Source organism: Argentina silus (assembly GCF_951799395.1).
Source record: "Argentina silus genome assembly, chromosome: 9".
Taxonomy (NCBI): Eukaryota; Metazoa; Chordata; class Actinopteri; order Argentiniformes; family Argentinidae; genus Argentina; species Argentina silus.
The window spans coordinates 6,544,646-6,571,498 of NC_139663.1; the positions used below are offsets into that span (position 1 = coordinate 6,544,646).

Consider the following 26,853-nt stretch of genomic DNA (forward strand, 5'->3'; position numbering starts at 1 on the left):
ACACAACTGTAAGATATAAATATTTAAACTTTGAACTATAAGAAATTCTGTGTTAATGTGCTGTCCTAAAGTTGGGGGTTGTATGGGTATTGTTCAGTGACTATGGTGTCTCTCGCTTTGGAAACATGAGCCGTAGCGTTATGTCAACAGAAACTGGCTGAAGCCAGGACAGAGGTGCACAACCACAAGAGTTCCTGTGGTTAAATAAAACAGATGCTTATGCTAATGAAGACTACCAGCAGGACCCCCATTCATTCTCCATTCATGTGATATACTCATGGCCCTGCCTGTGTGTCACCAGCATGGCTCCTCCCCTCTGTCCAGAAGGAAGTCCCACAGCAGTTTGTTGACTGTCTCTGGCTGGTCCTGCTGCACCCAGTGACTGCATCCTGGGATGGATCGGAGGACCGTAGAGCCCCTGGCATAGGGTCGGATTCCCCCAGACATCCCCTCCACCAGTATGCTGTCAGCCTCCCCCCAGATCAGCAGACTTGGCACCTCCACTTCCTGATGCTTGTAGAGAGTATTACTTGAACCACATAGAATGTAATATAACACACTGACCTACGGTAGTGTTTTCAGGTGCTGATCCTAAATGCTATGTTCTCACTATTTCTATCTTTTTATCTTTATTCTAAAAATATACCAAAAGGTCACTGATTATGTTAAAACAATCACATTGATAGACATTGAGGTGATGACTAGAACTAAAAGGGCCAAAGTAGTAATTCAGTGCAGGAGATGTTGGACAACGACATAATACTACACAAAGAGTTTCAAGTGCACAAGGTATTTCACGGTACCTATGTTATTTTAGTGTTTTGGGGATAGGTTGCTGACCTGAGGAGTGAGCAGTAGTAGTTTAGAAGGGCAGTCAGCCCCCCGGGCTGGGACAGGCGATAGAGATAACCCTCTAACTGGGCTTCAGTTAGCCTTCAAGCACGGTTCCTGATGCCAACTCGCCATCCACACAGCAGACTCTGCACCAACTGGACAGAGAGAGAAACGAGAGAGAGAGAGAGAGAGAGAGAGAGAAAAGTAGGTCTGATTATGACAGGAAGAGGTCTGAGGATAAGGTGAGGATCATCATTAGGTGGAGAAAATGAGGGGTGTGGACAGAGAGTAAGAGAAGGTACAGGAGGGGAAATACAGTACCTGTTGAGGTACTGTATTACCTGTGTGTGTGTATGTGTGTGTGTGTCTGAATAAGAGATAATGAATATACCTATATGTTTGGTGTAAGTGTTACCTTGAAGTCCTCCAGCGACAGAGCAAACTCTGGCAGTATAGGTAGTTGGAAGAAGCAGGCATGACCAAGTCCTCAAGACTGCACCTGTGTAGATAAAAAAAAACACTGGAATACAGAGGTGCAAAGAGACAACATGTAACATGTTTCAAAAAGCTGTTTTCCTCAGGCTATGCTGGTGGCGGAGAATCACCTGAAGACAGGTTATTCAGGTCATAACATATTGCCTGCACCTGTATTGTGGCTTTCATACTGATAACTTTGCAATTAGGATTCTCTCTTCTTCAGTATTCCTTCTTATAAATGTCCTTTTGAACCCTGTTATACATTACTCTTGTTTCTCAAGTACAGCCATCATCATGAAAACCCTTCTGGGGCTTAGATAAGCATGTCTACAGTTGCTACAGAGAAGGTTGTGTTTAGGTGTAAGGTAGGAATGCTTTATTACCAAGCCAGGAGGCAGGGTGGGGTGCGTTCATGATGACCAGGCGCTGTACCATATCTGGGCGCGCCAGAGTGAATTGCCATGCCAGCAGGCCCCCCCAGTCATGGCCCATTAACACACAACTTGTGTAGCCTGTAATCAAAGGGGAAGATACACAGTATACAGTACTAACTACTCTCATACATATTCATTGTACATCAGAAAGATACCAAAATATCTACCTAATTCTTACTCAATAGCGTCCCTGATGTCATAACAAAGCTTCTCTAGAGAGTAGTCATCTAGCTGGGAGGGGGCATCAGCGTCTCCACAGCAGAGGTAGATCCAGCGCCACCGTGTGGAACTGCCTGCTAAATTCACACAACTGGTATCTCCAGGAATACATGAGGGATGGGAGGACAGAGAGATACTAATGCTATGGGAAAGTCAGTGCATTCTTTGACAGTTTGAGTTTGACAGCTGATTTTGTTTCCATCATACTATCATTACATCATTATTAGTTACAATGGGACCATTCTGATCTCAATTCAAACTGATCAGATGAAGCAAGGATGAGTAATGCATTTCTAGAGTACACCAGCAGATAGGACATATACAGCCCCATCCTCTCCCTATAACCCCTCAGCACTTCCATGTAGATGTGGAAACATTGGATTGATATCAGCCCAGAGTATGCAGGCTTTTGTTGTAGCCAGTGTGTACCAACACACTTTACTCATTTAAGCTCTTTGATTAGTTGATGTGTTGAATCAACTTTGTTATTGCTGGGATGGAACAAAAGACGTCACTATGGAGACTACTTTATAATGAATAGCAGGACCAAGATGTTATGTTTCTTTTTTTATTTTCTATAAAAGAGATGAGTTTATTTCATGATCATAACAGATTGAATCATTGACCTCGATAGACCACTCACATACCAAACAATAAATCGAGGAAAATGCTTAAACACAAAACCCAAAACAAAACAAAATGTAACACAAAATAAAATACCTGAATAAAGCAAACTCTCTGCTGAGCAGCATGTCAGCACATTCTCTGGAGAATCCATTTCTATGGCACATTACGTCCAACAGTTACCATGAAAAAAAAAAAGAAGAATTAAAAGGCTTGCAGGAATGAAAAGTATTTTCTTTACCTTTTCAAAACCAATCTAACAATAAAAATGATATATATATTCATATATGGTGGACTTCATCTAAATTATATAAAACAAGATGAAGGTGACTTTAGCAAAGAAATGTGTTCTTGAAGCATTGTGTTTGTTCATCCTCATTAAAAATGCTTTTCTACACATGCTTCCCTATTGCCACAAACCAAACCATACTTACACACGCATATATACTCATCCACACACGCACACACACACACACACGCACACACACACACACACACACACACACACACACACACACACACACACACACACACACACACACACACACACACACACACACACACGTGGCTGCACTGAAACATGTCTACCGAAAACTTACTGATTGAACAAAATGAGAAAGTAGCTGTGAAGTGTACACTCATCATAGAAGTCCAGCTAAAACTACTTTCAAACCTGAATATTGTAAATGGGTAAAATATAAAATGCTGACTTTCCTTTTTGCCTTTTTACACAAGCTCTCCCGAAATCTCCCTCCCCTTCAAATATTACACCACCCAGTCCCTACCCACCCAAAGTGTAATATATGCCAACTAGAATCGCAATACAATACAGGCACTGGAGAAAAACACCATAAGAGAAAACTCAGGAGGACACAGCAAGATTTCAACTCGTGCCCTCACGGTCTCAAATAACAGAATTAGAACTCACATCCACTATAATCGAACAAGAACAATGATATAAATCAGAGCTGTTTTTGTTTTGCTATTTTTTTTATATATTTTTTTTTGTACATTTTGTCATTATTTATCATATTTTGAATAGCTGACAGAGTGCCCTCTGCTAACTTGCAATAAAATGATCTGTGAACTAAACGACATCTCATGCAAAGAAGAGCTGGGAGCTCTTTTTGGTCTCTGCTCTCTGCATGAAGTCTGAAACTGAATTTATAGTGTGTAATAATCCGTCAAGAGCCAAATTAAGTTGTTTTCCCTCCTATATTTTGGAATTGCCTCGTACCCCCTTAATTATCCCCTCTTGGTAAAGTTGGGTGGAGGTTAATTTAGAGAACAACCAGAAAAGAACAACCAGATCATACACATGGTTTCGATCTGAGCACTACAGATTCAGGGCCAATAGCAAGAACATACACAGCTACTCACCAATCATGAAACCTAGAGTGTATCTAAGGTTCAGTAGTGTGAATGTGACTTGGCTGTGATAAGGAAATTGCAATTAACACTTCTGTCTTAAGGTGTAATACACATAAAAGTGTTAGTCTAAACCAAGGGATAGGACAGCTGGACTCTTCCCTCTACTGATAAGATTCTGCTCCAGGTTCAGATGAATAGATGAAGGAAATATGAACATTTCAATGGTTCTGTCTTTAATTAACACTTGTTGGAATAATGCATATATTAGGTTTTTCCTCTTCTAATACCTAAATGTTTTGTGTGGGGTGAAGAGGACAAGAACAAAATATTTATATATTAAAAAAAACATGTTAAATGAAGTTTTTAGGACTAGGACTTCAGCATATAGGTAATGGTTGTTTGGCATAGACATTGGTGGGGGGGGGGGCAAATGTGTTTGTGAGGGTTAAAATATAAAAAAAGAAAAAAAAAGAAAAAAAAACAACAACAATAATCATAGTATAACAAAATACTTTACAGTAGATCCTACATAATGAAAAAGTCTGCACATAGTAATGCTCCTGCTCCTGCTCCTGACTGTTAACTGTTGTTATTGATTTGTTCATATGTCCAGACGAGGGAGAAAGATAGAATGTAGTATTGTTTGTGTGTATAGGAAAGAGGTGTAAGGCAAGCTGTACCTTCTCTCCTGAGAAAAATACATGTCAGAAATGAATCCCCCACCATTTCCTTGCATGTGTTATTTTCTAACAAACAAAAATATAACATAACAAAAACATGTCTTATTATCCACCTCAGACATCTGGCAGTTCATGAACGCCTCAGTACAGATCATCAGTTCTTTATCAGAGTATTTCATTGTTTTTGTGTTTAACGGTCTTTTCCATTTACATTATTATTCTCCTTTGCTCCCAGGTATGAAACAAGTGTGACATCAGGAGTCCTTTCCCTCCTGTCGTGGGCGAATATTGTCAAATCCCCAAGAAATGACAGCAAACATGGTGAAAATATCCCTGTTTGCAATGTCCCTCTTTCAACAGAGCTGCAGCAAAGGATCAGTCTCCTGTCCTGCACGTTTCCACAGTACGGGCCAGTCCAGCTGAAGGTCAGTCTCTGGAGGATTAGTCACATCCACAAAGGTTCTTTTCCCCTCTATCACTTAATCATGATCATCTCATCAGAGGAAGTTTATGTTCTTTTTGCAGTTAAGTTTCTGTGTTTCTCTCCTTATCAGAACAGGTTCTCCTCAAAGATAGCCATCAGCTCACTTTGGAAATTCATGTCAATGGTTGCTGCCATCTGTAGAGGTGAGAGGACAGAGAAAACAGGCATCAAAAGACTTGATCAACTCAAATGACAAAGGAGAAGCTCACCCTAACAAAAACAAAATGCACAAGCACTTTCCCTTATATTCAGTACCAAAGTATTTAAGAAACTCTCACCGCCTCTCTCCTCCTCCTCTCCTGTTCACGGCGACGTGCTAGCTCCCTCTGCTGGTCGAGTGCGCTCTGGGCTGAGGGTTGAGGTGGTGTGGGTGCCTGGGGGGGATGTGGGACTGCAGCAGGCTGGGCCTGACTCTGGGCCTGTTGTTGTTGTGGTTGCTGTTGTTGTTGTTGTTGTTGCTGCTGCTGCTGCTGCTGCTGTTGCTGCTGCTGCTGCTGTTGTTGTTGTTGCTGTTGCTGTTGTTGTTGTTGTTGTTGTTGAGGTGCCTGGATGTGCTGCTGCTCCAGCCGCCTGCGAGGCTCCTCGTGCACCCTTCTAGGCTGCTCCATCACATCCTCCTCATCGCGACCCCTGACACAGACAAAGAGCAGTTAGTATTAGTGTGTCTTATTGTGTTTCTCAAAGTGTACCCTCCCCCTTCCACCTCTCCTCTCCTGTCCACTCTCTCTCACCGTAGTTTCTCCTGCTCCCTGCGTAGTCGGTCCTTCTCTGCCTGCTCAGCCTGGGCTTTCAGGGCCTTCTCCCTCTCCTCCTTCTCCCGGGCAGCGCGGCGAAACTGTTCAAAGCTGTCACTCGATGACTTCACAGCAGACGAGGGAGCTGACGTGGACTTCTGTGCCAGGCTGGCCCATGAGCCCATGTTCTTCAGTTTCACATCCTGAGAGAGACAGACGGGTAACAGAGGGAAATGGTACAGGAGAGGAGACAGGTTAATAACTGACCAAGACTGAATAGTCAAAGAGATTTGCTATACCTCATCACATAGCTACATATTACATATTCATATTACATAATTAAAATTAGATTCAACAACGGAGGGAATCTAATGTTGGTAAAGTGTCTCCTTTCACCCACCTGTACCTTTTTCGGGGCGAGAGGTGTCTTGGACTCCTGCTTGAACTTGTCCTTGTCCTGCAGGGAGGAGGGCGGTCCACTGGGCTCTGAGGAGCGAATCACAGGCCGCGAGCTGTCCATGGACTTCAGATCTGTTCCAGGAACACACAATGTATCAAAGACGAGCATACCTTCTCACACGTTTGTTGATGCACATAAGTCACACACAGAAAAAGTAACCCCAGTCCCATGGCTACTACTCACTTTGCTGGCCATGGCCTGGTAGAGAGGGCTTGTTGTCAGTGTGTTTGTGGGGGTCTGGTCGCATGGCAGGGTTGAAGGGCTCCCCTCGCGTCACTGGTGAGGGCGGCAGCTTCTCCTCCTTTAACCCACTGAGAGCTGGGGGTGCCCGCTGTTCCTTGGACAAGCACACAGCAACACAGTTACATATACTTTCATCACACACACACACACACACACACACACACACACACACACACACACACACACACACACACAACTCACTTTCTTGGGCTGCAGGTTGTGAGGAGGAGACTGGTGAACTATAGGAGGATACTGGGGTATCTGGGGGGAATGCATCATGAGTGAGGAGGGGTTCTCCCGTAGGTGACCTGTCAGGAGAGAGGACAAAGTCAGCACCATTTACTCTATTTTAGACACAGCACAGTATGTCCTAGCATAGTCAAACAAAAACACACTCAATGTACTGTGACACGGGTCTCACCGGTGTTGTAAGGGTCAGGCTTGAGCTGCCGAGGGGAGGGATGCTGCTGTTGCTGCTGCTGCTGGATGATCTGCTGTGCTTTGGTGGGGGGCATAGACACCTTGTGTTGCGTGGCCTGCGACTGGGCCGTCTGCACAGGCCCCTGTGGGTAACCCATCTGCTGCTGCGCGTGCTGCAGGTGGCGGGCCTGGTGAGGGGGCATCTGTGGGGGCTGGGATTGGTGCGAAGGAGCCGTTTGGGCCTGAGTCTGGACTGAGAGCTGAGGAGGTGGCAGGGAGGCCTGTGAGGGCAGCTGAGACTGCACCTGTACAGACTGCAGGAGAGGAGCCTGGCCTGACTGCTGTTGCTGCTGCTGCTGGCGAGCCTGGAGAGACTGCATGAGCTGCTGTGGAGGCTGGGGCTGGCGGCCCTGCTGGAACTGCTGCAGGTAGAGCTGCACCTGGCTGAGAGGCATTGGGGTTACAGGCTCCTCGTCATCCTCCAGCAGCATCTGGGGGGGCTGGGACGACAGCAGGCCCTGGGGGGTGAGCGTTGGGGGAGACAGGGGGCGCTGGCGCAGGGGCTGAGGAGGGTGGAGGATGTGAGGAGGGAGGTGGTGCTGCTGGGGCGGAGGGGCTTGCTGAGGCTGAGGCTGAAGCTGCGGTTGTTGTTGGTGTTGCTGGGTTGGCTGCGGCTGCTGTTGCTGCTGCTGCTGCTGCTGCTGGGGTGCTGCTTGTTGGGGGGGTTTGGGAGGTAGAGCTGCTGCCCTGTGACTGGGCCGGGAAGGTTGCTGGGGCAAGGCGTTGTGCAGGGCTACAGTGACGGGGACAAGAGAGGACAGGAAGAGAACAATAGCAGAGAAAAGGATTAGGAGAGTCAGGATCAATGCCTAATCAATCTAATCCTAGGTAAAGATCAGACATGAGATAAGAGATCTGAGATAAGACAGCTAATGTACATACCGGGGGGTGGGAGTATGGGGTGCTGGTTGAGGAAGGGGTGAGTCTCCGGGGACACTGGGCCTGCAGAGTGGGCGTTGAGGTGAGGAGGAGCAGGTGAAGAGGAGTCCCCGGCATGCTGGGTCAGGTGCATGAGGGGCTGGCCGAAGTGGGGCAGGGAGTCAAACGTGTTCTCCAGCATCTGGGAGGACTCCAGGGCAGCCACAGGGGGGGGAGGCATGTAGGTTACAGGAGAGGGATGCTGCTGCTGCTGCAGTTTCAGATGGGCACTGGGCAAGAGGACAGGGGCCTGGGGATGGAGATGGGGGGCACCCTGAGGCAGGGGACCACCTCCACCCATAGCATGAGCATGTGGCTTCTTCCCTTCCTTTGTAGGGTGGCCTTTCTTCTTAAGTTTGGGAGCCATTCCTGAAAAGAGTAAATCAAGTGTAAGACTTTGGACATCCTTCAATAAAAGCCACTGATCTGGAAATGATAGCTGGTAGCAGTCTAATAATATACTTTTTTTGGTGTGTGAATCTGTTCGTGACTGCAGCCACAATGCAAGTTAAATTGTAGGATTTGAACATGCTTTGTGTTTTACTTCCAAAAATAGTCTCACCTGTCTCAGAGTCGTCGCTGTCTGAGGAGCTGGACTCACTGCTGTCTGAGGAGGATTCTGTCTTTTTGATGGCAGTCATGGCCTCCATGGTTTTCTCAGCCACTGCAGAGAAGATGGAAGGAATCACATGCTATCACACAAGATTCCCAGAACACTGAACAAGACAATGCCTCGTAGGTCATGGCTATACACTGCATTGCTCAGACAGAGGATCAACATCGAGAAAGAGAGTCCCTTCACCTGGAACCTTCTTCTTGTTCTTGCGAAGGCAGGAGGAGACATATCTCTCCAGCTCGCGCAGTGTGGAGGGCTTGAGCGTCTCAAAGTCAATCTCGATCTCATCGGGATTGGAGTTCTTGAGCGAGGGCTCTCGGGACTGGATGATGTGCACCACACGGCCCAGCTTGTCTCCTGGGAGCTTGTTGATGTCCAGGCTCAGCTGCCTCTTCTCTTCGTATGACATGGGTTTGCACTTGTCCCCGGCAGCCATGGCTCCTGCTGCACCGGCCGCCCCCAGGTCCTGCTCTGCATCGAGGCCAGACATGGGCAGAAGTGTAGGGGGCCCAGCTACCTGGGGGGCTACCAACCTGTTGTTCTTCACCCCCTCCTTCTTACTGCAAGACCACAACAGACAACAGAGACACTCAGTATTGTTTCACAGGAAGAAAAATAACAGTCAAAAACCCACGTGAAAGACCGTGCCAACGGCGTAGAAAACAATCCATGTTTACACTTGCCATGGATATCAGAACCATATAAATGGCTTAAAGGATTAGCGAACAAAACAGCTGCATGAACAATAATCTGGCAGAGGCAATCAGTCTGCCAATACAATTCAGTTATTCCCTCCTAAATCTCCTTGGTCCTGTGCTGGTTCTTGAGCTTAGACAGAGGCTAGCAGGATGGTGCGGGGGGGCTTACCTGGGCTTCTTGGTCTTCATCTTGGGCATGAGCTCCTTGTTGTTGTTGTTGTTCTTGGTCTTTTTCGGGAGCTGGATGGTTGGCGGGGGCTCCTGGATCTCATCCACCAGTGCAGACATGCCTCTCGCTTTCTTTTTGTGCTTGTCTTTCTTTTTCTCTTTCTTCTCCTTCTCCTTCCTCTTTGGTTTGCAGGCTGGTGGTTGGGAGAGGGCAGCCAGCTGCTCGTGGACCGCCTTTAGCTGGAACAGAGAGGAGACCAGTGGTAAATGGACTGGGACGGGACAAAAGGCTGTAGCACACAGATGCAGCAATGACGTAGCTATCCTTCTTCTCCTCCTTTCCCCTCCCCTCCTCTTCCTCACCTGCTCCTGGAGCTCTGCCAGCCTCTGGGCCCTCTCTTCCTCAGAGTCATCTGTGGAGGACTCAGACTCTGAGGACGAATCACTGGAGCTGTCAGAAGAGGAGGGGGGGATCATGGGCGGCTGGGACTTGATGGGGACTGAGTTGAGCACAGGAGCTGGAGCAGAGGCCAACACCTCCTCAGACTCATCTGGCATCTTGGCAAAGCACATCTCAAACACGTCCTGTCAAAGAGAAGACAACTCAGACTCTAGGGCACACACAACTACGGCAAATAGCTTAAGAAGCCTATATTGTCTTTGACAAAATACTGTCGCTGCTACATGGGCTCGTAAACAGGTTTTACCTGTAGCTTGCGTGCCATGGCCACCACTTCGTGGTCTGGTGGATTATACTTGTAGCAGTTGGAGAACATTAACCGCACATCTGCAGCAAACTCCTCTGCCTCCCGGTACTGCCTGTTCTCCAGCTTGACCTACAACACAACACAGATATAAACAACCAGCTATATCACACACTACTGCTCTCTCAAAAAGATTCAAGGTCCCCGCCTTTAACCCATGGTGTCCTAAACACACCTTGATGGTGCTGAGGTCCATGGGGTGTTTGATGATGTCATGGTAGTCGTGTAGTCCCAGCGTGGCAACGTCCACAGGCTTGTAGAAGGGCCAAGCGTAAGCAGCATGCTTCTTAGAAAGCATGTCCCTCACTATGTCAGCGGAGTGGCGCAGCTGCTTCTGCTGCTTGGGGCTGTGAGCTCCGCCTGGTCTGCCCAGCCCCATGCCCATGCCCATGCCCAGCCCAATATGGTGCTGGGAGTCAGGCGCCTCCTTCTTGATCAGTTTAGGTGGTCGGGCACTATCTCGCCGCGGCAGTGTCTTTCCCGACTTGGACTCTGCCGGAGAGGACTCACTTAACTGGTCGTTCGCTGTAGGTGTAGTCGTATCTGCTTTCCTTTTCTGGCTCTTTCTCTGCTGAAAGGGATGAAGGGAGGGTTGGGGGGGGGGGGGGGGGGGGCAGAGAGATGAAGGCAAGGGGAGAGGACAAAGGGATGGAAAAGAAGTAGAGTATGAGAGGAGAATATGAATGTTGATATCAGATGCCTTTGTGTACCTTTGTAAAAAGCATTCTGAATAATATGCCCACCCTCCCTTGCATATTTCCCTCTTTCACACTCACTTTGGCCATGGGCAGAGGGTTCTGTAGTATGGGGGCTGTGCTCTGAAAAGTCGTGGGGGGCAGAGTGGTCTGAACAGGGGGAGGCACAGAGGTCATGATGGGGGCTTGGGGAGTGCAGTCTGATGGGCCCAGGGAATAAGGGGCCCCAAGTTGCGGCGCATGGGTGGGTATCATAGGGGGGACCCGGGGAGGCAGAGCCTGCATGATAGGTTGGGGAGGTAGAGAGGGCGGGCCCTGCACTGGTCCTCTGGTCTGTGGCCCTGGGGAGATGTTGCACAGGCCACGCGTGTGTGGGGTCGTGGACGGAGAATCCATAGTCGGCCCTGGCTTCATGTTTAGACCTACATAAGAAAGACAAATAGTCAGTAGGATCACTTGACAGAAACATGTTAATTGCAATAATTCGGAAATACAAAGATGAATAGCATACCTCCTTCTCGCCGACCCCGACCGCGTCCCTTGCCTGTCATGACAGCGATCTCTGTCTCCACCTGAGGCATTTCTGTAATCTTTTGGAGAAACATCTTCTCCAGAGCCTCTGCCATTAAGACTATGTCATCTCCAGGCTGCAGGGGGAGACAAACACTGTTCATGGTACAGCAGTAAACAGCACTACAAGTTTGTTCATTAGCCATCTTGTCTGCACAAGATGGCTAATGTCTTGTGCTCGTCAGCACTATCATTTTAATCATAGTTTTAGTTTAAATAGATTTCACTGAGCACAGTGGGAATATATACTGTTGATCTGTCAAATTGTGACTGACAGCAAATGTGAGTTGAGAGTGAGCAAATGTGAGGTGGTGATAACAGCTGCAGTGTGTTACCTTGTTGTATATGTAGCAGTTGGTAAACATGGTGTTGAAGTCTTGAATACATTCTTGGGCATTCCAGTAGTAACTGGTCTCAAGTCGCTTCTTGATTGTTCCCATGTCCATAGGACATTTAATAATCTTGTAATAGTCCTGAAAACAAAACAAAAATCTTAGTATCATACCCCAAACACCCAAGTAAGTAACATGGGTAGTTGAAAAACCTGATACAGCCACTCAGCAATGGAAACTCCCACATGATTCCGCAATTCTTTATGTTTTCAGTTAAATTGAAATAGGTGTTCTTATTTTTTGTTCAAGTTGAATACCAAGCCAAGATAACGGGAGACAGAAACAAGGAGTGCATCTTTATAGTGTCCCTGACATTCCTATAGTAGCATGACAGCAAGCCAGACTGTGAGCAGTAGGGCTGCACAATATATCATATAACTACCAATTTACAGTGCCTTCAGTAAGTATTCACCCTCCTGGACTTGGGCTCCACATTTTGTTGTGTTACAACCTGGCTTTAAAATAGATTTCATTTATGTTTTTTATCACTGATCTACACAAAATACCCTATACTGTCAAAGTGAAAATTATGTTTTAGAAATGTTTACTAAAAAATGAAAAGCTGAAATGTCTTGAGTCAATAAGTATTCACCCCCTATGCTATGACACTTCTAAAATTAGCTTAAATGCAAAAATGTCTTCAACCAATCTTCAATAAGTTGAATTAAGTCCATCTGAGTGCAAGGATAATAGTTAATGTGATTTCTGAATGAATATCATTGTTTTTATGGGGTCTCTGAATTGCATAGGAATCAATTACACACTGTGTGGATTAGGCTGTTTACTACTTTGGCACTTGTTGTCAACAATGTCATGTGAAAAGATCAAGTGTTCACCTCAGTGTTTGATATATTGCAAATCATATCGCCATCTCAATATCATGCAAAATGATTGCAATGTGATGTTTTGTCTATATCGTGCAGCCCTAGTGAGCCGTACTCACAGGCAGGTTGAGCTTGATTGCATCGACAGGCGCCTGGAAGGGCCAGGAGAACTGGTGCTTCCACAGGGTCTTCAGCACCACCTTGAGCAGATACTGCAGCTGATTTGTCTGGCGCTTGGGCCGGGAGTAGTTGGTGGTCTCTGGGGGTGGGGGGTTGATGGAGTTGGGGGGCTGGGTGGAGGGCTGCCCCTGGCTGCTGCTGCTGGCCGACATCTGTGCTGCGTCCAGGCCGTCCCCCATGCTGACGGGGAGGGGCGTGGGCACGGGGGCGGGAGCGGGCACAGGGGTAGGGGCGGTGGGACACCAGTTGTTCAGTCTCGACCCGGGCGCGGACTCCACTGAGAGAGCACCGCTGATTCCATTGCACTCCTCACTAGGTTCTCTGGGGAAGGAACACAGTCATTAGGATCTCCATCAGCCACATCACAACACCCAGCTACAACTATCACCACCATCATCATCATCATCATCATCCGCCTCAGGATTCTTATAGCTACCATTAACAACATCATCATCGACAATGTCGCGACAACTGATCCTAAACACAATCACTGCTATCATCGACATCAAATCACAACTATAGTCACTGCTGGCTCTGGCTCGCCTTCTGAGTAAATTTCATTAATTTAGCCATCATTTTAATAATCCATGTCCTCTTAATCATCCCCCTCGTCATCATGTTCAGTGTTCCACAGCTCATCTCCCTCCCTCCAGTCACTCTCATCAATGAACCCACTGCTGCACATTTGACAGTAAAACCATCAAACTGTTCTCTCAGAGATTGAATTTAACATCTTCAACCCCTCAGAACTAAAAGGTAAAAAAAAAAAAAAGATGCTAGCTGACATTTTGCATCAACTACTAGCCTAATCGTGGTGTATTCTACAAACATATCCAGTGTAGTGTGTTTCAGAGGTCGGCCACAGCTAGTTGAAGCCCCATTAAATGCAGGGCTCCACTCCGCATGAAGGCTGTGGTAATTGGGTTGGTGAGGCATCAGAGTGTGAGAGCAGCGCCCTGCCAAGGAGGGATGTACAGCAGGGCAATGGGAGGTCACAGCACACATCTCAGGTCATAATGAGGGACACAAACACCGGGGAGAGCAGAACAAGCTGCTGGGGGGGTCTAAGCTGTAGGTTGTAACCTGTTACTGCAAACGGAAAGCACACTGGTGCGGACACACACGGTACAATCAACACTAAGGGTCAAATTCATCTTGTATGGGTTGGCTTAACTGATTACAATAGTTTGATGATGCAGGTGAACCATACAATTCCATTTGAGGGGCCCCCAGGATTGCAGTGACAGTGAATGTATTGCATTGTAAAGACAGTACAAGTTGACAGGTGTGTTTTTGTTCCAAGGTGAAGTGGAGACTGAAGTGGGTTTGTGCATGTATGTAAATCTTTTTGATGAGTGCTTGTGATGTTATTTGACATGAACTTGGGAAGGACATGGATGAGGGATCTAGGAATAGTCGATGTAGAGGTATTGGGGGGGGGGGGGGGGTGTTCATATTTTCTAAACTATATTCCATAGTACGAGGGTTGAGCAATAGGAACCAGAGACTCATATGGTTGTCACCATAGGGAAACAACCATGGTCTGTAGGTTAAATCGTGGGTGTGAAGACATTTGTCATAGGGGTTTCCTGTATTACACAAAACTACCACAAACAAACAATTCCAAACACTACACTCAACATGTTAGGCTACACAAAGGAAGATAAAACATCCTCGTTTTTACCAGCAAGTTTCTACAACAGAAGTTGCTGGGTGTATAATTTACAGAGCTGAAATAGCCCATTCACAAAAGCACTTCCTCATAAAAAGGCAGTGATGTATCTGTGTGAGATCAGAGGTGGGTGAGCTGGGTTTTGGCATGAGTCATGGTGTGGTTTCTGCGGGTCTCCTTGAAGATGCAGCCTTCCCACTCTTTGGAGTCTCTGGAGTGTTCGGGATATGGGAGTTTCGGGGGAATGTTTGGCGTCATCTGGCTGCTGGGGAACTAACTCTTCCACTGCCCCCCCACCTGCCTCTCTTAAGGCAACGTCACAGGGACACTGTGTTCACTTCAAGACAGAGCACAAAGACAGCTAAAATAATCTGCAGCCCAAGGCCACACACTGCTCTAGAACTAACTCAGCTAAAAATAAGAGAAGAATAAAGAATGCGTCCAAAAGGAAATCATTGATCATGAGGGGTTTAGTAAAGCCACCCACTCATACTCCGGCCAGGCTTGCACGCACACACACACCCTCCCTCCCACACACCTCTGACTAACAACATTCTTGATGAGTTACTTTCTGAGAAATAGGAAGCAGTAAGAAGACCACATGATCAGTGCCTGTGCTTCCCTGAGGGAACCGCACAAAAGAGTGGAGAATCTGACTTACCAATGCATGGAATGACAACAGGGGGAAAGAATTAAATATTTTCTGGTAGCTGCCTGCCTTCTGACATAAACTACACTACTCTAACCAATAACCACCATCCCTAATGACTACAACCATTCAAGGTTTACTAAAAGTGCAGAAGTACAGACTTTCTGAATATAAAAACAAATGCATGATACACAGCACAGAGATGATGCAGAATCAGCAGCCGTGATGAAAAACTAGAAGGTTATATTACATTGAGACACAATAACTAAGAACCTTCTAGTGGTTTTAGAGACAACCCCAGATCCTAATTGACAGCATGCTATGCTGCTAGACATCACTGTTTGATGGGCATGGTAGCGATGGTGCGATGCACCTCTCTGCAGGGAAGGGCACAACTTCTGAGTGGCACAGTGGACAGAGCGAGTGTGGTCGATTCAAGCCGAAATAAAAAGGAGGTAAATGAGGACACAACAGGAACAGGCAGGAGTGTGGGGAAAGCCAGACATGAGACCAGACCTACGAGGAGCTCCTACAGAGACAGAGGTAGTGCAGTCGGAGGTAGTGCAGATGTCTAGGGAGCAGAGCAGGCAGCGGCCCCAGGAGCAGGCAGAGCACAGACAGCTCAGGGACAGGAGCAGGGGGCATCCACAGGGACCTGTCAGAGGCTGCTAGCCACCGCATGAGCCTGCTCCAGCTGCGCAGTGTTTCTGTGAACAGAGACTCACCGTACACACACAGTGACAGACAGAACCACCAGATGGTCTACTACAAGCCAGCAACAATCAGGAACACACACATACTCCCTGTGACAGTTGTTGTTATCAATGTTTCATAGCCATCACAGACACGTCTCAGAGCACAACGGCAAAATACCAGTTCTCCCACCTACAAGAACTCCATGAACTACACTTGGTCTTGTCAGGCCTACATGTCAGCAACGCTACTGCTTGCAGTGACGTACCAGGTAGAACTTCTTGCAAATTGTTTTATCATCACGTGGACGTTACACTTTACCAGTATTTAGACTATGTATTTAAACACTGACCCCAAACACGAAACCCAACCTGACAAGACAAAGCCAACAGGAAAAACAACCCTCACTTCTCATGTTTGTTTTACAAGTTTAAATGTGTCAAGTAATGTGAATGTGCTGACTAACCTGTTTTGAAACCTAATTGCATCTACCTGGGCCCACTCTCACCTTCACACATGTAAACTTAACTAACAGCTGGTTTCACTTGGTGAGAACCCCGTGTTGACTGATAGTCTGGAAGACAATGGATATGAACATTTCAATCTCATCAGGAGTGGTATTGACTAGTTGAGTGGAAACCACATCCCACGTGGGGTCAGGGCTTATTGATTAATTAGGCCTACATACAAGGAACTGCTCAACAATAATAGTCCATGACAAATTCCTTTTTTATCAGTAGCCTGCTGCAGTGTTCAAAGGCCAACACCAGTTGATAGCCTGTAGACCCACCAGCAGATCCCAACAGAGGTGTATCAAAAGGCTAACTTCCTGCCAGTCCATGTCCTACACCCCTTTCCCCTCTGGAATAACAGTTGACCTTTGACCTGGACATAGATCATTAGACTGCTGTGGAATGTTTCAAGGAGAGGAAGTGGCTCTAGTTACCGAGGGGCCATGTCACACCAGGAAATCTGGTTCTGCAAGCAGCCTCCATAGGACTGTGTCACACATTAAAGTGGATGAAAAAAATCTTGTAACAAAATGGCTGTATCCCATAAGAAAGTAAACAATTAATAATTTATGTTTAGTGGGAGGTTTTAGGCAAAATGTAGGCCCAATGATCCTACTTTAGAGGGCCCCCAGTAAGGGACAAGGGAGTGTTTTCTTTGCCTGAAAGCAAAGGCATACATAATTAATGACACTACAAACCAGGGCCAGACCACCACTCCCTCCCTGTTCTCATCCATCCATTCCTCCCTCTCCTCTTTCACACTGTGACGCGTCCCCTGACTCATTCTCCAGGGACCAGTAGGCTACCTCTCCAGTGTTCCATTGCACCAATAGACAGTGACACATTAATTTGCTTCATGACTCAAAGAGTGGTCATCATTTTGGAACACAATATCCGAATGTAAACAGTGATGCCTTTATGCCACTTTTATAATTCCTGCATTCAAATAATTAGAGCAAATAGCTAGTTGACGATCCATTTTTGAACTCCGCATACAATCTTTGAGGAATCTACAGTATGTGTGTCAATGGAGGATAGCACTGTGGCTGCCATAGGAAGCACATGCTTTCTGTCACACAGAGCTAGCTATCACCCACATGCATGCATACTACACACTAGTCTGGCATAAGGAACACAAGTCAACTTTTTGCTCCGAAGGACCAACTAAACCAAAGCCATAAATTCATAACCAGACTGACAATACAAGTGCACTCTGTGTGCTGTAGGCCCTGTGTCCTCTCAGTCACACTGGTGCTGGGGCACACCTGCATTATCAGGTTTAGTCTGTGTTAAGAGGTCACAGAACACACTCTGCCAGTGTCAACTGCACACTGGAATTATTGCAACATAGGCCTACACCCTATAAACATGCACACATATGAACATGTTGTAACTACATGACTTGTAGTTACAGGGCATAAATAGGTATACAGATGGTACAAATGGGGGTAACGGACAGACAGAAGCTTTCTTCTTTCAGTTAAAACATTGGACACACCAAGACTGCAGACAGAGGGGAAAAATACTATAGCCTCATCTCATTAAAAAAATGACTCACTTTGAGAACTGTCTAACGTTTTCTAACTCAGTAAAGAGATAGAGGAAAGCTCCCTTTCTCGGCTGCACTCCCAGCCAGTTCACACAGCTCTGCCAGGAATCAGGAGAGCTTTTCCCAAAACTAGCCTGCTGCCACAACAAATACAGCACCTACCCCCCCCCCCCCCCCCCCCCCCCCTTCCTCTGGAGTCCCCCTTCCCCCTCCACACACACCCCCTCTCTCACCAGGAGGTTCGGGGCTTTTGGCAGAATATTGGCTAACAATACAGTCCTTAAACCACTGATTTCATTTGGCTTTAAACTGATAAGATAGGGTAGAAAATACAATTAAATGTCATATTTGAGACTGATATTCACAAAGAACAAAGACTTCAGACTGTGTGAACAGGAGCTTTCATTCGGTTTCACTTTAGCATTTCCCAGGGTTGTCTTTACAAATGCTAGTTCTATGACTTCAACATGATTGTCTTCATTACATTATGACAAAGTCTTAATTGAACAGAAACATAAAGGTTTTTCTATATCGACAAAACGTTACCTTTTCACAGAGACTGAATAATGTGCGATTTTTTCCAAAAGGGCATCTAGTGTCTGAAAATCCAGCAAATCGTTAGACTTGGCATGCATCTTGAAATCCATTTATGATCTCCTCTCAAGAGAAACTCAAACTGAAACAGAATAAACTAGAAGAGAGGGTTGGTTCCCTTTCTCTCTTTTTGCTAATCACAAGAAGAGGGATCTCTCTTCTCAAAGCTCCAGTCCAGTTCAGATAAATATCCCAAAATCCAGTGAGACAAACAAACATTAATCCATATTCCAGACTGAGGGAGGGTTATTCCAGAAAAAAAAGGCACGAAAAGGGAGCCTCAGAGCCGGGCAGATTCAGCTCTGGTGGGGAGGCTGTGGAGGCCTGTAGCCGGCTGGCTGTGCTAGCTGTGTGTGCCGGTCTTCACTCGACCCCCTCCCCCTCTAAGCAGCACAACGGCCCAGTTGCCACAGGCTCTTCGCCCCATTGTGTGTCCACCCCAGGCCTCCCCCGCTCGCACGGACACAAGCAGCAGGAGAGAGAGGGGAAGGGGAAGGAGAGAGGGCTCCGGTAAGATCCAGGAGGAGCACTTTCTTTCTCTCGTTCTCTCTCCAACACACAGACAAGAGCAGCATGCAGTTACTCAACGGTGAAAATGGCTCTGCTGCTTCCTCATTGAGCGGAATCTCAGCCCACATACTCCTCCTTCTCGCTCTCCTACGCTCGCGCTCTCTCCACCCCTCCCTCCTCCCCCCCCCCCCATCAATAGCTTGAGGTCCCCACGCTCTCTCTCTCCGTCCCTCCCTCCCTCTCTCTCTCTCTCTCTCGCTCTACACCTTTGGCACCCCACCCCCTTCCTCCCTACTTCCATTTCACCCTGTATGCCCTGCCCCTCCCCCACTCACTCTTCCCCTTTCAGACTGATCTTGTGCACGCCTCCCCCACCAAATCATGGGCTCCCTTATCTGCTCTCCCTCTCCCCACGCTGCACTCACATTCACACATGTCTAGACTCCACCAATACAAAAGCATCCACGCCGGGCCTTTTGTATACGCACACAGAGAGAGAGAGAGAGAGAGAGAGAGAGAGAGAGAGAGAGAGAGAGAGAGAGAATAAGGGTCATGATATTTCATGGGGAGTTCAATATTCCTGAATTTGAACACCATAAACCTGGCAGGAAATAGGCTTTAATAACAATGACATATTCAAATATCCAGCATCAACCAACTGTCAGTAAACAGTTTACAACCATAAACAAGCCTAATTTTCAAGTTACCTCAGAGGCATCCCTGGTTTTAGCATTGTACTGGTAAGCAGTGCACTCCAATTTCATTCATGGCATAAAACCATATCAAGCCCTAATGAGACAATGGTGTGTGTGAGTGAGAGAGAGACGTATGGCTCCACCATTCCCCTGAAGACCCTCTCCCTCTAATTGAGTGTGCCATCTGTCTACAGAAACAACACTATTCAAGTCATCATGACTCATTAAAATTACACTAATCAGTGTGTGTACAGCCTCTAAAACAAGAGAAGCCATGCTAAATAAAACAGGAGACCCTGCCATTGTCATTTTGAAGGGGAGAAAGTGAGCGGGCACACAGGGGTGAGAGAGAAAAAAAAAGGCAGTGAAGGGATGAGAGTGAGAGAAATGCAGGAAGAGAGAGACCACCCATGTCTTCTTTTAGCAGGTCCATGAGAGTACAGTACAGTGAGGCTGAACTGGAGTTAGATACACCCCAGAGACTCATTAAACAATTCATTAACCAATTGCTCACAAGCAGATCACAATAATTCCAACAACGATGATTCAAATATAGAAAGCTGATACAGGGTTTTTGAACAACATATTGAAAATAAATAATTTGTGCATCGTTTCAACAATCTACACCCTACCTGATCTCGCCCTGATCATTAGGGATACAATTTGGGATTTGTTGTGTTTGGTGAGGGCGAAAAGCTTGGGGAGCAAATAAGAAAGGTTCTGCAATAAGGAGGGGTGGGGGGGTGGGGGGGGGGCTCTTGCCTCCAGGGGAGAAGCTAGTTTGTGAGAGAGGAGGAGGCGAGAGATCAGATTAGTGTCGAGTAAAGGGAACCACAGTGCCAAGCTGGGGTCACACTACCAGGTACAATCTCAGGGAACAGATGTTTTTATGAAAGACGTACCCCTCCAACCTCTCTGTCATACAATCTCTTAACCCCCGCTGTGCTACACACACTCACACAGCTCTTGTCCTGTTCACACTCACTCTCGCATGACACATGGAAAAAACCTGACAAAGTCTATACTTCTGGAGAGCTCTCCTTAATTAAAGATAGCACCATTCCAATATAATATAATAATATATAACATTTAGCTGACGCTTTTATCCAAAGAGTGAGTGCTTACTGTACATTTTTCGGTATATATGGTCCCAGCGGGAATCGAACCCACAACCTAAGCATTGTTAACGCCATGCTGAGCCACAGAGGACCATTCCAAAAATGTCTACCATAATGAGGCAGATCATCTCTACAGTAGCAAATTAAATCCTCCTCACATGCCTAGGTACTTATCATACACTGCCAGTGGCAAGCTGAGCACTGACCCATCACCTCTCCTAACCCTCTCAATCAATAAAAGTATATATATCTCACACACACACACGCACACGCACACAGTACAGATTGAGTACACAAAGACTATTCAAGTAGTGTCTGTACTGTTGTCCAGTGATCAGCGAGAGATATGTCGTATCTGATTTCACAGACGCAGCCAAGACCCCCTTCTGCACTGCAGACACACTGTCCTTGCAGCCCCTCTACCCTGTCCACGTGCCATATGCCCCCCTCCCAGAGACAATACAGCAGCTGCCAGAGTGACAAAGCTCCAACCTACAGTGATTCAGGAAAGGCTAAGATGATGGGCTTGCCATTGGGGGGGGGGGGGGGGGGGGGGACTGCAACATTCAGACATGGGGGGTGGGTGGAGAGGGCTGCCTGCCACATCATGGGGATGGGGGTTGGGTCAGAGGGAGAGGCAGCAGAGCACAAGGAGATGAAACTCAGTGAGGAAGCGCCTTCAGACTTCAGAGTCCATTAATCATCTGGGCATCTGAGCAGCCAAAACCAACAGGGACCCTGGGTGGAAGAGAGAGCAGGGACAGGCAATCTGCTGGCTCTGTGTATTTGTGTGGGTAAGTGGATCAGGGGAGGGGGAAAATCAGATGATGGAGAGGGGATGCAGAAATAGAGTAGTACATGGAGGACAAAATACAAAACAAAGCCTTTTCATACACGTGAACCAGTAGCCTCCTGCTCTCAAAATGCAAGAACATTATGAAACTCAAAACAAAACACCCAACATCAGCCATCTGCCCTAGCATCTGCCCCACACACAGCCCAACCAACACTCCACAGGCTCTCCCATCTGTAGTTTGGTGATGTGTGGCCTCAAATGACACATTATGAAGCCCCCACATTCAACTCTCACCTACGAACTACTTCAGCAGACTTGCATAGCGCTACGTAATTTGATGGAATCTTCAACGCACAAACTCTCTGCTCTACAGCTACTGTAAGGTAGAGGTTTGGCCAAGCAGGCCAAACAGAGCGTGATGTTGTGTGTACCCTAATTCACAATTCCACACAGCTGTCAAGTCAGCCAGACACACTCTCCACAAATGACAGCAGGACAATGTGATTGTTGATGAGATCTACATGAATGTCATTCATTCAAGTCTTCTTAATTCATTCTGATCATGCCACGATTACGTATAATCATGAATGAATCATGAATAATGATGAGTGAGAAAGTAGAGGCTGCAACAAAAGATGCTTCTCTCATCAGCACCAAACATAGGGGAGGTTAGCATGTTTCAGCGTGGCCTCTTAACTTTAGCACTCGTCACATTATTCATGATTATTCATGAACTTGCCAGCATCAGAATCAAGCACCCTGCAAACACATCCGAAGAGTTCAGAGTTGCAGGCTGAATGTAGTCATTACATGGGACCAAATACTAAAATAATATTTTTTCATATGTTGTGACTAAATAATGGATAATGTGCTTTTATTTCTAAATGATAAAACAAACACATGAAAATACCTAAACAAAAGGTATTTTGGTTTTGCCTCATACTCTCATTTGATCTAAAATCCAAACTGCTGGAGTATAGAGCCAAAATGTCAACTATCGCTTCAATGTCCACATACAGGAGGGCCGTGTAGATACAGAAAAGAAAGAAAACCAGAGGCACATTTCTTAGAGTACAACAACTGATAAACTTACATGTTTTAACTCTGAGTGGAGTCCCTTATACAAGAAAGCATCTCATCTCCTGCCTTATTCAGCAAGGGAGTTGCTGTCACCTGTCCCAGAGAAGCGTCCCAGTTCAGAGGCTCTGTCTGTGTGACAGTGTCCAAGGTAACAGATCAAACTGTTGCAGGTGGCAAACCTGGGGAAAAAGAAAAGAGAGGACCACCTATGATCAGAAACAAAAGAGGCTAGCAAACTTAAACACATAGGCCTTCCCCACACACAAACCTGCAACATTCTCTGGTCTAGACACTACATGATGCAACAGGAAATTGGCATATGTAAAGAAAATGTATGCAAAGGAAGCATATTGAATAAGTGTAGGCACTTGTGTTCAAATACTTGGGCAGAGGAGCTGCTTTGGTTAGATTACAGAGATAACAGATCCATATCAGTTGTTTAATATCCATATAATTTCTGTAATACACTAGTTTTACAATAACATAATTACTTAAATTAAGGCTACATGCTAGCCTAGATGATATTGCTCAGTCATTAAAATGAAGAGCTTTCCGAGCTTTCTTCATCCAATAAAATTTATTTTATTGTCACTCCCTGTCCAGCCACTCCTCCTTCTCATTCAGAGGTTATTCACAACTAGGCCAAGGATGGAGTTGCCATGGCAACTCAACCACAGTGAACACCAAAAAAAGCATTTTTGAAGAAGGGAAGCAAGAGATGGACAGACATGGCCTCTTGAGATGTAGGCCTACATGCCAGCCAACTGTCAACAATATGATGAATTGTATTGTCAATTGTATTGAACAAGATGAATTGTATTGTCCTGTTGGTAATTGTGCTACAAATAGTCTTGTTATTACTAACTGAAGTTTACCTGTGTTTGTGTGTGTGTGTGTGTGTGTGTATGATCAGCAAATGATCATCCCCTGCTTTAAACCTTTAAGCTTTGCCACTTGCACAGCCTCCCACTTGCTATCTGAGGAATCTTTGTACCAGTGACTTCCCATGCACAGAGGCTACAGATGCCATCATAAGGATTAGAGCTGCATTGATCCGACTCGGAGCATTGGTATCGAGATGATATTGGCCTAAAATGCTGGATTGGGACTCGAAGATAAGGAATCGATCCGATGCCATGAAGCAAACTGTCGTGAAGCAAACTATACAAAAAAACTTGACAAACATGTTGGTCGACTGACGGCTGCACAGCTGAGATGACTTGTGAGTGGAGTGACAACAATGACAACCATGCCTGTGGTCTAGAATTATTTCACACTTGAGACACAGACCAGTAAAACTGCTTGATGCAAAATGTGCAAGACGAGCGTTTCAAAAAAAGTGCTTAAAACTCCAGATATTAGCATAACAACTGCAGTATCCCACTTTTTGCAATGCAAAGCACATCTAACAACAACAACTTGTCCCTTTGTTTCACCAGCAATGAACGACATTATGGTATATCGTGATATTTTGTAAAGAAATATCATGCATATTGAGAAGTTGGATATGGCCCAACCCTACTCTTTCCTTTTCATCACATTATGTTGTGCAGTGAGAAACTGTAGGCAATAAGCCTACTGTCCCAAAAGGGCAGAATTCAGGAAATAGATCACAGAATCTAAGAATATTTTCATGCTGTAGATGCTGACAATTCCATTAAAGTCTATTATTCCAACATGGCTCCATACTTTCTGTGCACTATAATGTTCAATACAATTGAAATGCATATTTCAAACTATCTATTGATATTAGACCTATGCACCTAGGCTAAATATTTAGTACTATAGATCAAGTTGCCTAAAACTAAATTATTTGTTCCTTCCAATGGGCCTAATCGTTGCTCGGCTGAGCAGTGGTCACACATTCTGACTCAAGGGTGATCCCACAGATGGTCAAAAGGGTTACTTTGCCACACTTTCCTGCTCTTCCTCTACCTGCACACTCATTCTGTACTCATTTCAAACCACTTAATTCAATCTCCTTACGACTGATCATAACTAGCCTAGCACAACACTATGTTAACATATTTCCTGTGCTGCAGAACGAGATAAATCTGGTATGAGCAGGTACTTAAGATCAAACTTTCTGCTGCTGTTTCCTCCACGCTTTTCAGGCACTCAATGTAAAAATTTAACAACGTGAATCAAATGTGTTTCGTACTTATCATGCAACTAGGAGGGTGAGTGTGTGTGTGTGTGTGTCTGTTCAGGGACATGCTCCGAGGAAGCCGCTGTATTCTGACCGAAATCAGAGACTGGAGAGGATGCTCTCTCGCTGCTACAATGTCGAGTACTGACATTGACAGCTGTCTGTCAAAACGAAAGCAAGTCAGCGAAACAACGGGAATGTTGCATCTTAAATCCTTGCACATTACACTAGCTAATAAGGTTGACGACATCCTGCATTTAAGACGTACAGAGTATGATGCCAATTTGTCTTATTTTCTTGCAGCTATTCGGCAACGTTTCTCCACTTCTCTCTACACCTCCTGGGAGCACACAAAATGGCGACTGAAAGCAGCTCAAGTCCTTCTGGCTAAAATCCCAAGCGCATTGGTCGTCAAATTGCTTTTCCAAATGTGTTTCTAACAACTACTAAGTTGCATTTGACTGGGCGCAGCTAATCGTGCTTGATAATAATGTTGCTAGCTACCACAGTCTTCTCCGAAGCAGTTGAAATGCTACAGCGATGGGTCCTCGGCGTACCTCTTACGCAATATTTCAGAGTTAGCTTCGAGGATCCAGCTGAGTGAACGCAAATAACGTAGCTAGCTACTACCCGTCCCCTCTCAACACTGTTGTAAAAACAAAGTAATTAGCTAACCAGCGAGCTAGTTGTTTGGTAGAAACACTTATACGACTTGCTTATTTCAACAAACTTACACTTGTTAATTAAACTTAGCCAAGATGAAGGCAAAAAAACATAGGTATGATGACATCTAGCCAGCTAGCTACAATTCAAAGACATGCGTTTTTTGCGTATCCACTTTTCGAGAATTCCACACATAGCTTGCTAGGTATTCCCAGCATCGGAAGTCTCGCACATTCCCAACGTTGACTGCTAGCTAACATCCACCCTACACAACAACAACCTGCACAAACAGTTCATTACAGCAGGCTAGCAGACGAGCTTGCAAAGCAAGTTACCTAGCTAACCGTTCTGCATAGCTACCTTGGTATAAGGGAACAGTTCAGTGTAATTAATTAGTGCTAACAAATCAGCTCTGGAACAGGGTCTATTGAATCTGCCGTGTGTCACACCAGACACGCATCTCACAGGCTAGCGTAGGGTCCTAGGGATACTATCCCGGACAGAGATATTTTACTGACTGTCTTTCTTAACAAGACAGGCTAGCCTCCTCTTCACTTGTTGATGAGATATGCTCATGGGAGTCCAAATTTAGTTCCAACCGCTTTGCCAGCAGACCAAGCTGGCTAGATTGCTTACAAATGGTCGTTTAGAGTAAGAAGTTAGCGTTAGCACTAGTAGCAGGCCAGGCTACGTTCAGACGGCTCGCTCCCTGTTGGCGTCGCGAACAAGCTAGGGCCTCATTGCGATTGAATCCCCAGACTTTAGTTTATGCTTATACATAGTATGTGAAATACAGTATTTGTGTAACCATGTGACTTAACGGTGTATAAAACAAAATCTATTACCTCGTTTAATCGGTTGTCAAGGCGCGCGGGATCTTCCTTTCCCAGGGTCCATAGAACAAACACCTCTCGTTGTCGATGACGTGATGCGCAGATGGGACGTCAAAAACGTAGGGACAACATATGTATGGACACAATTTCTACAAAAAGACAGTAGAAGAAGGTTCTACAATCTACTACCAGAGACGTTATATTCGTTATATTTAGAAACGGTTGCTGTAATTACTCAAAAGCCCGTGCAAAATCAATGGAAGTGCATCACGGTCATACTGTCAAACCCTGAAGAAAGCATGATATGATGATATTATGATTCAGCAAGTGTGTTAGTTCTTTCAGTTTTGCCGCTGCATTATGAGCGAATTCCTTCGAGATGTATTGCTCTGTTTATTTGTTGTGACTTGAGTGTCAAACAATCCCATTGATTTAGTATTAGCTTACACAACCATTATAAGAAGGTAACAGGATG

At 45.8% G+C, this 26,853-nt stretch overlaps 2 protein-coding genes across 5 annotated transcripts; both read right to left on the minus strand.

The window, feature by feature from the left end:
• Positions 1 to 294: 294 nt before the first annotated feature.
• LOC310809264 (epoxide hydrolase 3) lies at positions 295 to 2,076 on the minus strand (the record flags this gene model as incomplete). The annotated part of the gene is given in 8 exon segments (XM_083676458.1): positions 295 to 529; positions 841 to 935; positions 939 to 989; positions 1,250 to 1,315; positions 1,317 to 1,333; positions 1,695 to 1,858; positions 1,924 to 2,009; positions 2,011 to 2,076. Coding segments are annotated over 8 exon segments (780 nt in total).
• A 1,479-nt stretch (positions 2,077 to 3,555) lies between these two features.
• On the minus strand, positions 3,556 to 26,432 carry brd4 (bromodomain containing 4). 4 transcript variants are annotated; one of them, XM_083677529.1, is made up of 20 exons: positions 26,391 to 26,432; positions 22,747 to 22,912; positions 12,805 to 13,186; positions 11,805 to 11,942; positions 11,411 to 11,546; positions 10,981 to 11,321; positions 10,380 to 10,775; positions 10,148 to 10,276; positions 9,804 to 10,025; positions 9,442 to 9,680; positions 8,761 to 9,134; positions 8,521 to 8,622; positions 7,923 to 8,327; positions 6,982 to 7,773; positions 6,762 to 6,868; positions 6,501 to 6,654; positions 6,258 to 6,388; positions 5,855 to 6,060; positions 5,402 to 5,753; positions 3,556 to 5,258 (listed from the first exon to the last, which is right to left on the minus strand). In XM_083677529.1, exons 3-20 carry the CDS (start codon positions 13,042 to 13,044, stop codon positions 5,190 to 5,192), a joined length of 4,533 nt encoding a protein of 1,510 aa, XP_083533655.1. In that variant the 5' UTR covers positions 13,045 to 13,186; positions 22,747 to 22,912; positions 26,391 to 26,432; the 3' UTR covers positions 3,556 to 5,189. The 4 variants fall into 4 exon arrangements, with proteins under 4 accessions (XP_083533655.1, XP_083533653.1, XP_083533654.1 ...); XM_083677527.1 differs by lacking the exons at positions 22,747 to 22,912; positions 26,391 to 26,432 and adding an exon at positions 18,487 to 19,092 and having other exon boundaries at positions 6,501 to 6,648; XM_083677528.1 differs by lacking the exons at positions 22,747 to 22,912; positions 26,391 to 26,432 and adding an exon at positions 18,487 to 19,092 and having other exon boundaries at positions 6,264 to 6,388.
• Positions 26,433 to 26,853: the final 421 nt, after the last annotated feature.

Coding starts and splice junctions, on each gene's coding strand:
- brd4 (XM_083677526.1), bottom strand. CDS start 18,587: ATGGATTTCAAGATGCATGCCAAGTCTAACGATTTGCTGGATTTTCAG. Junction 9,135..9,441: donor ATGAAGACCAAGAAGCCCAG/GTAAGCCCCCCC, acceptor GTGGTCTTGCAG/TAAGAAGGAGGGGGTGAAGA. Junction 6,061..6,257: donor TCGCCCCGAAAAAGGTACAG/GTGGGTGAAAGG, acceptor TGTCTCTCTCAG/GATGTGAAACTGAAGAACAT.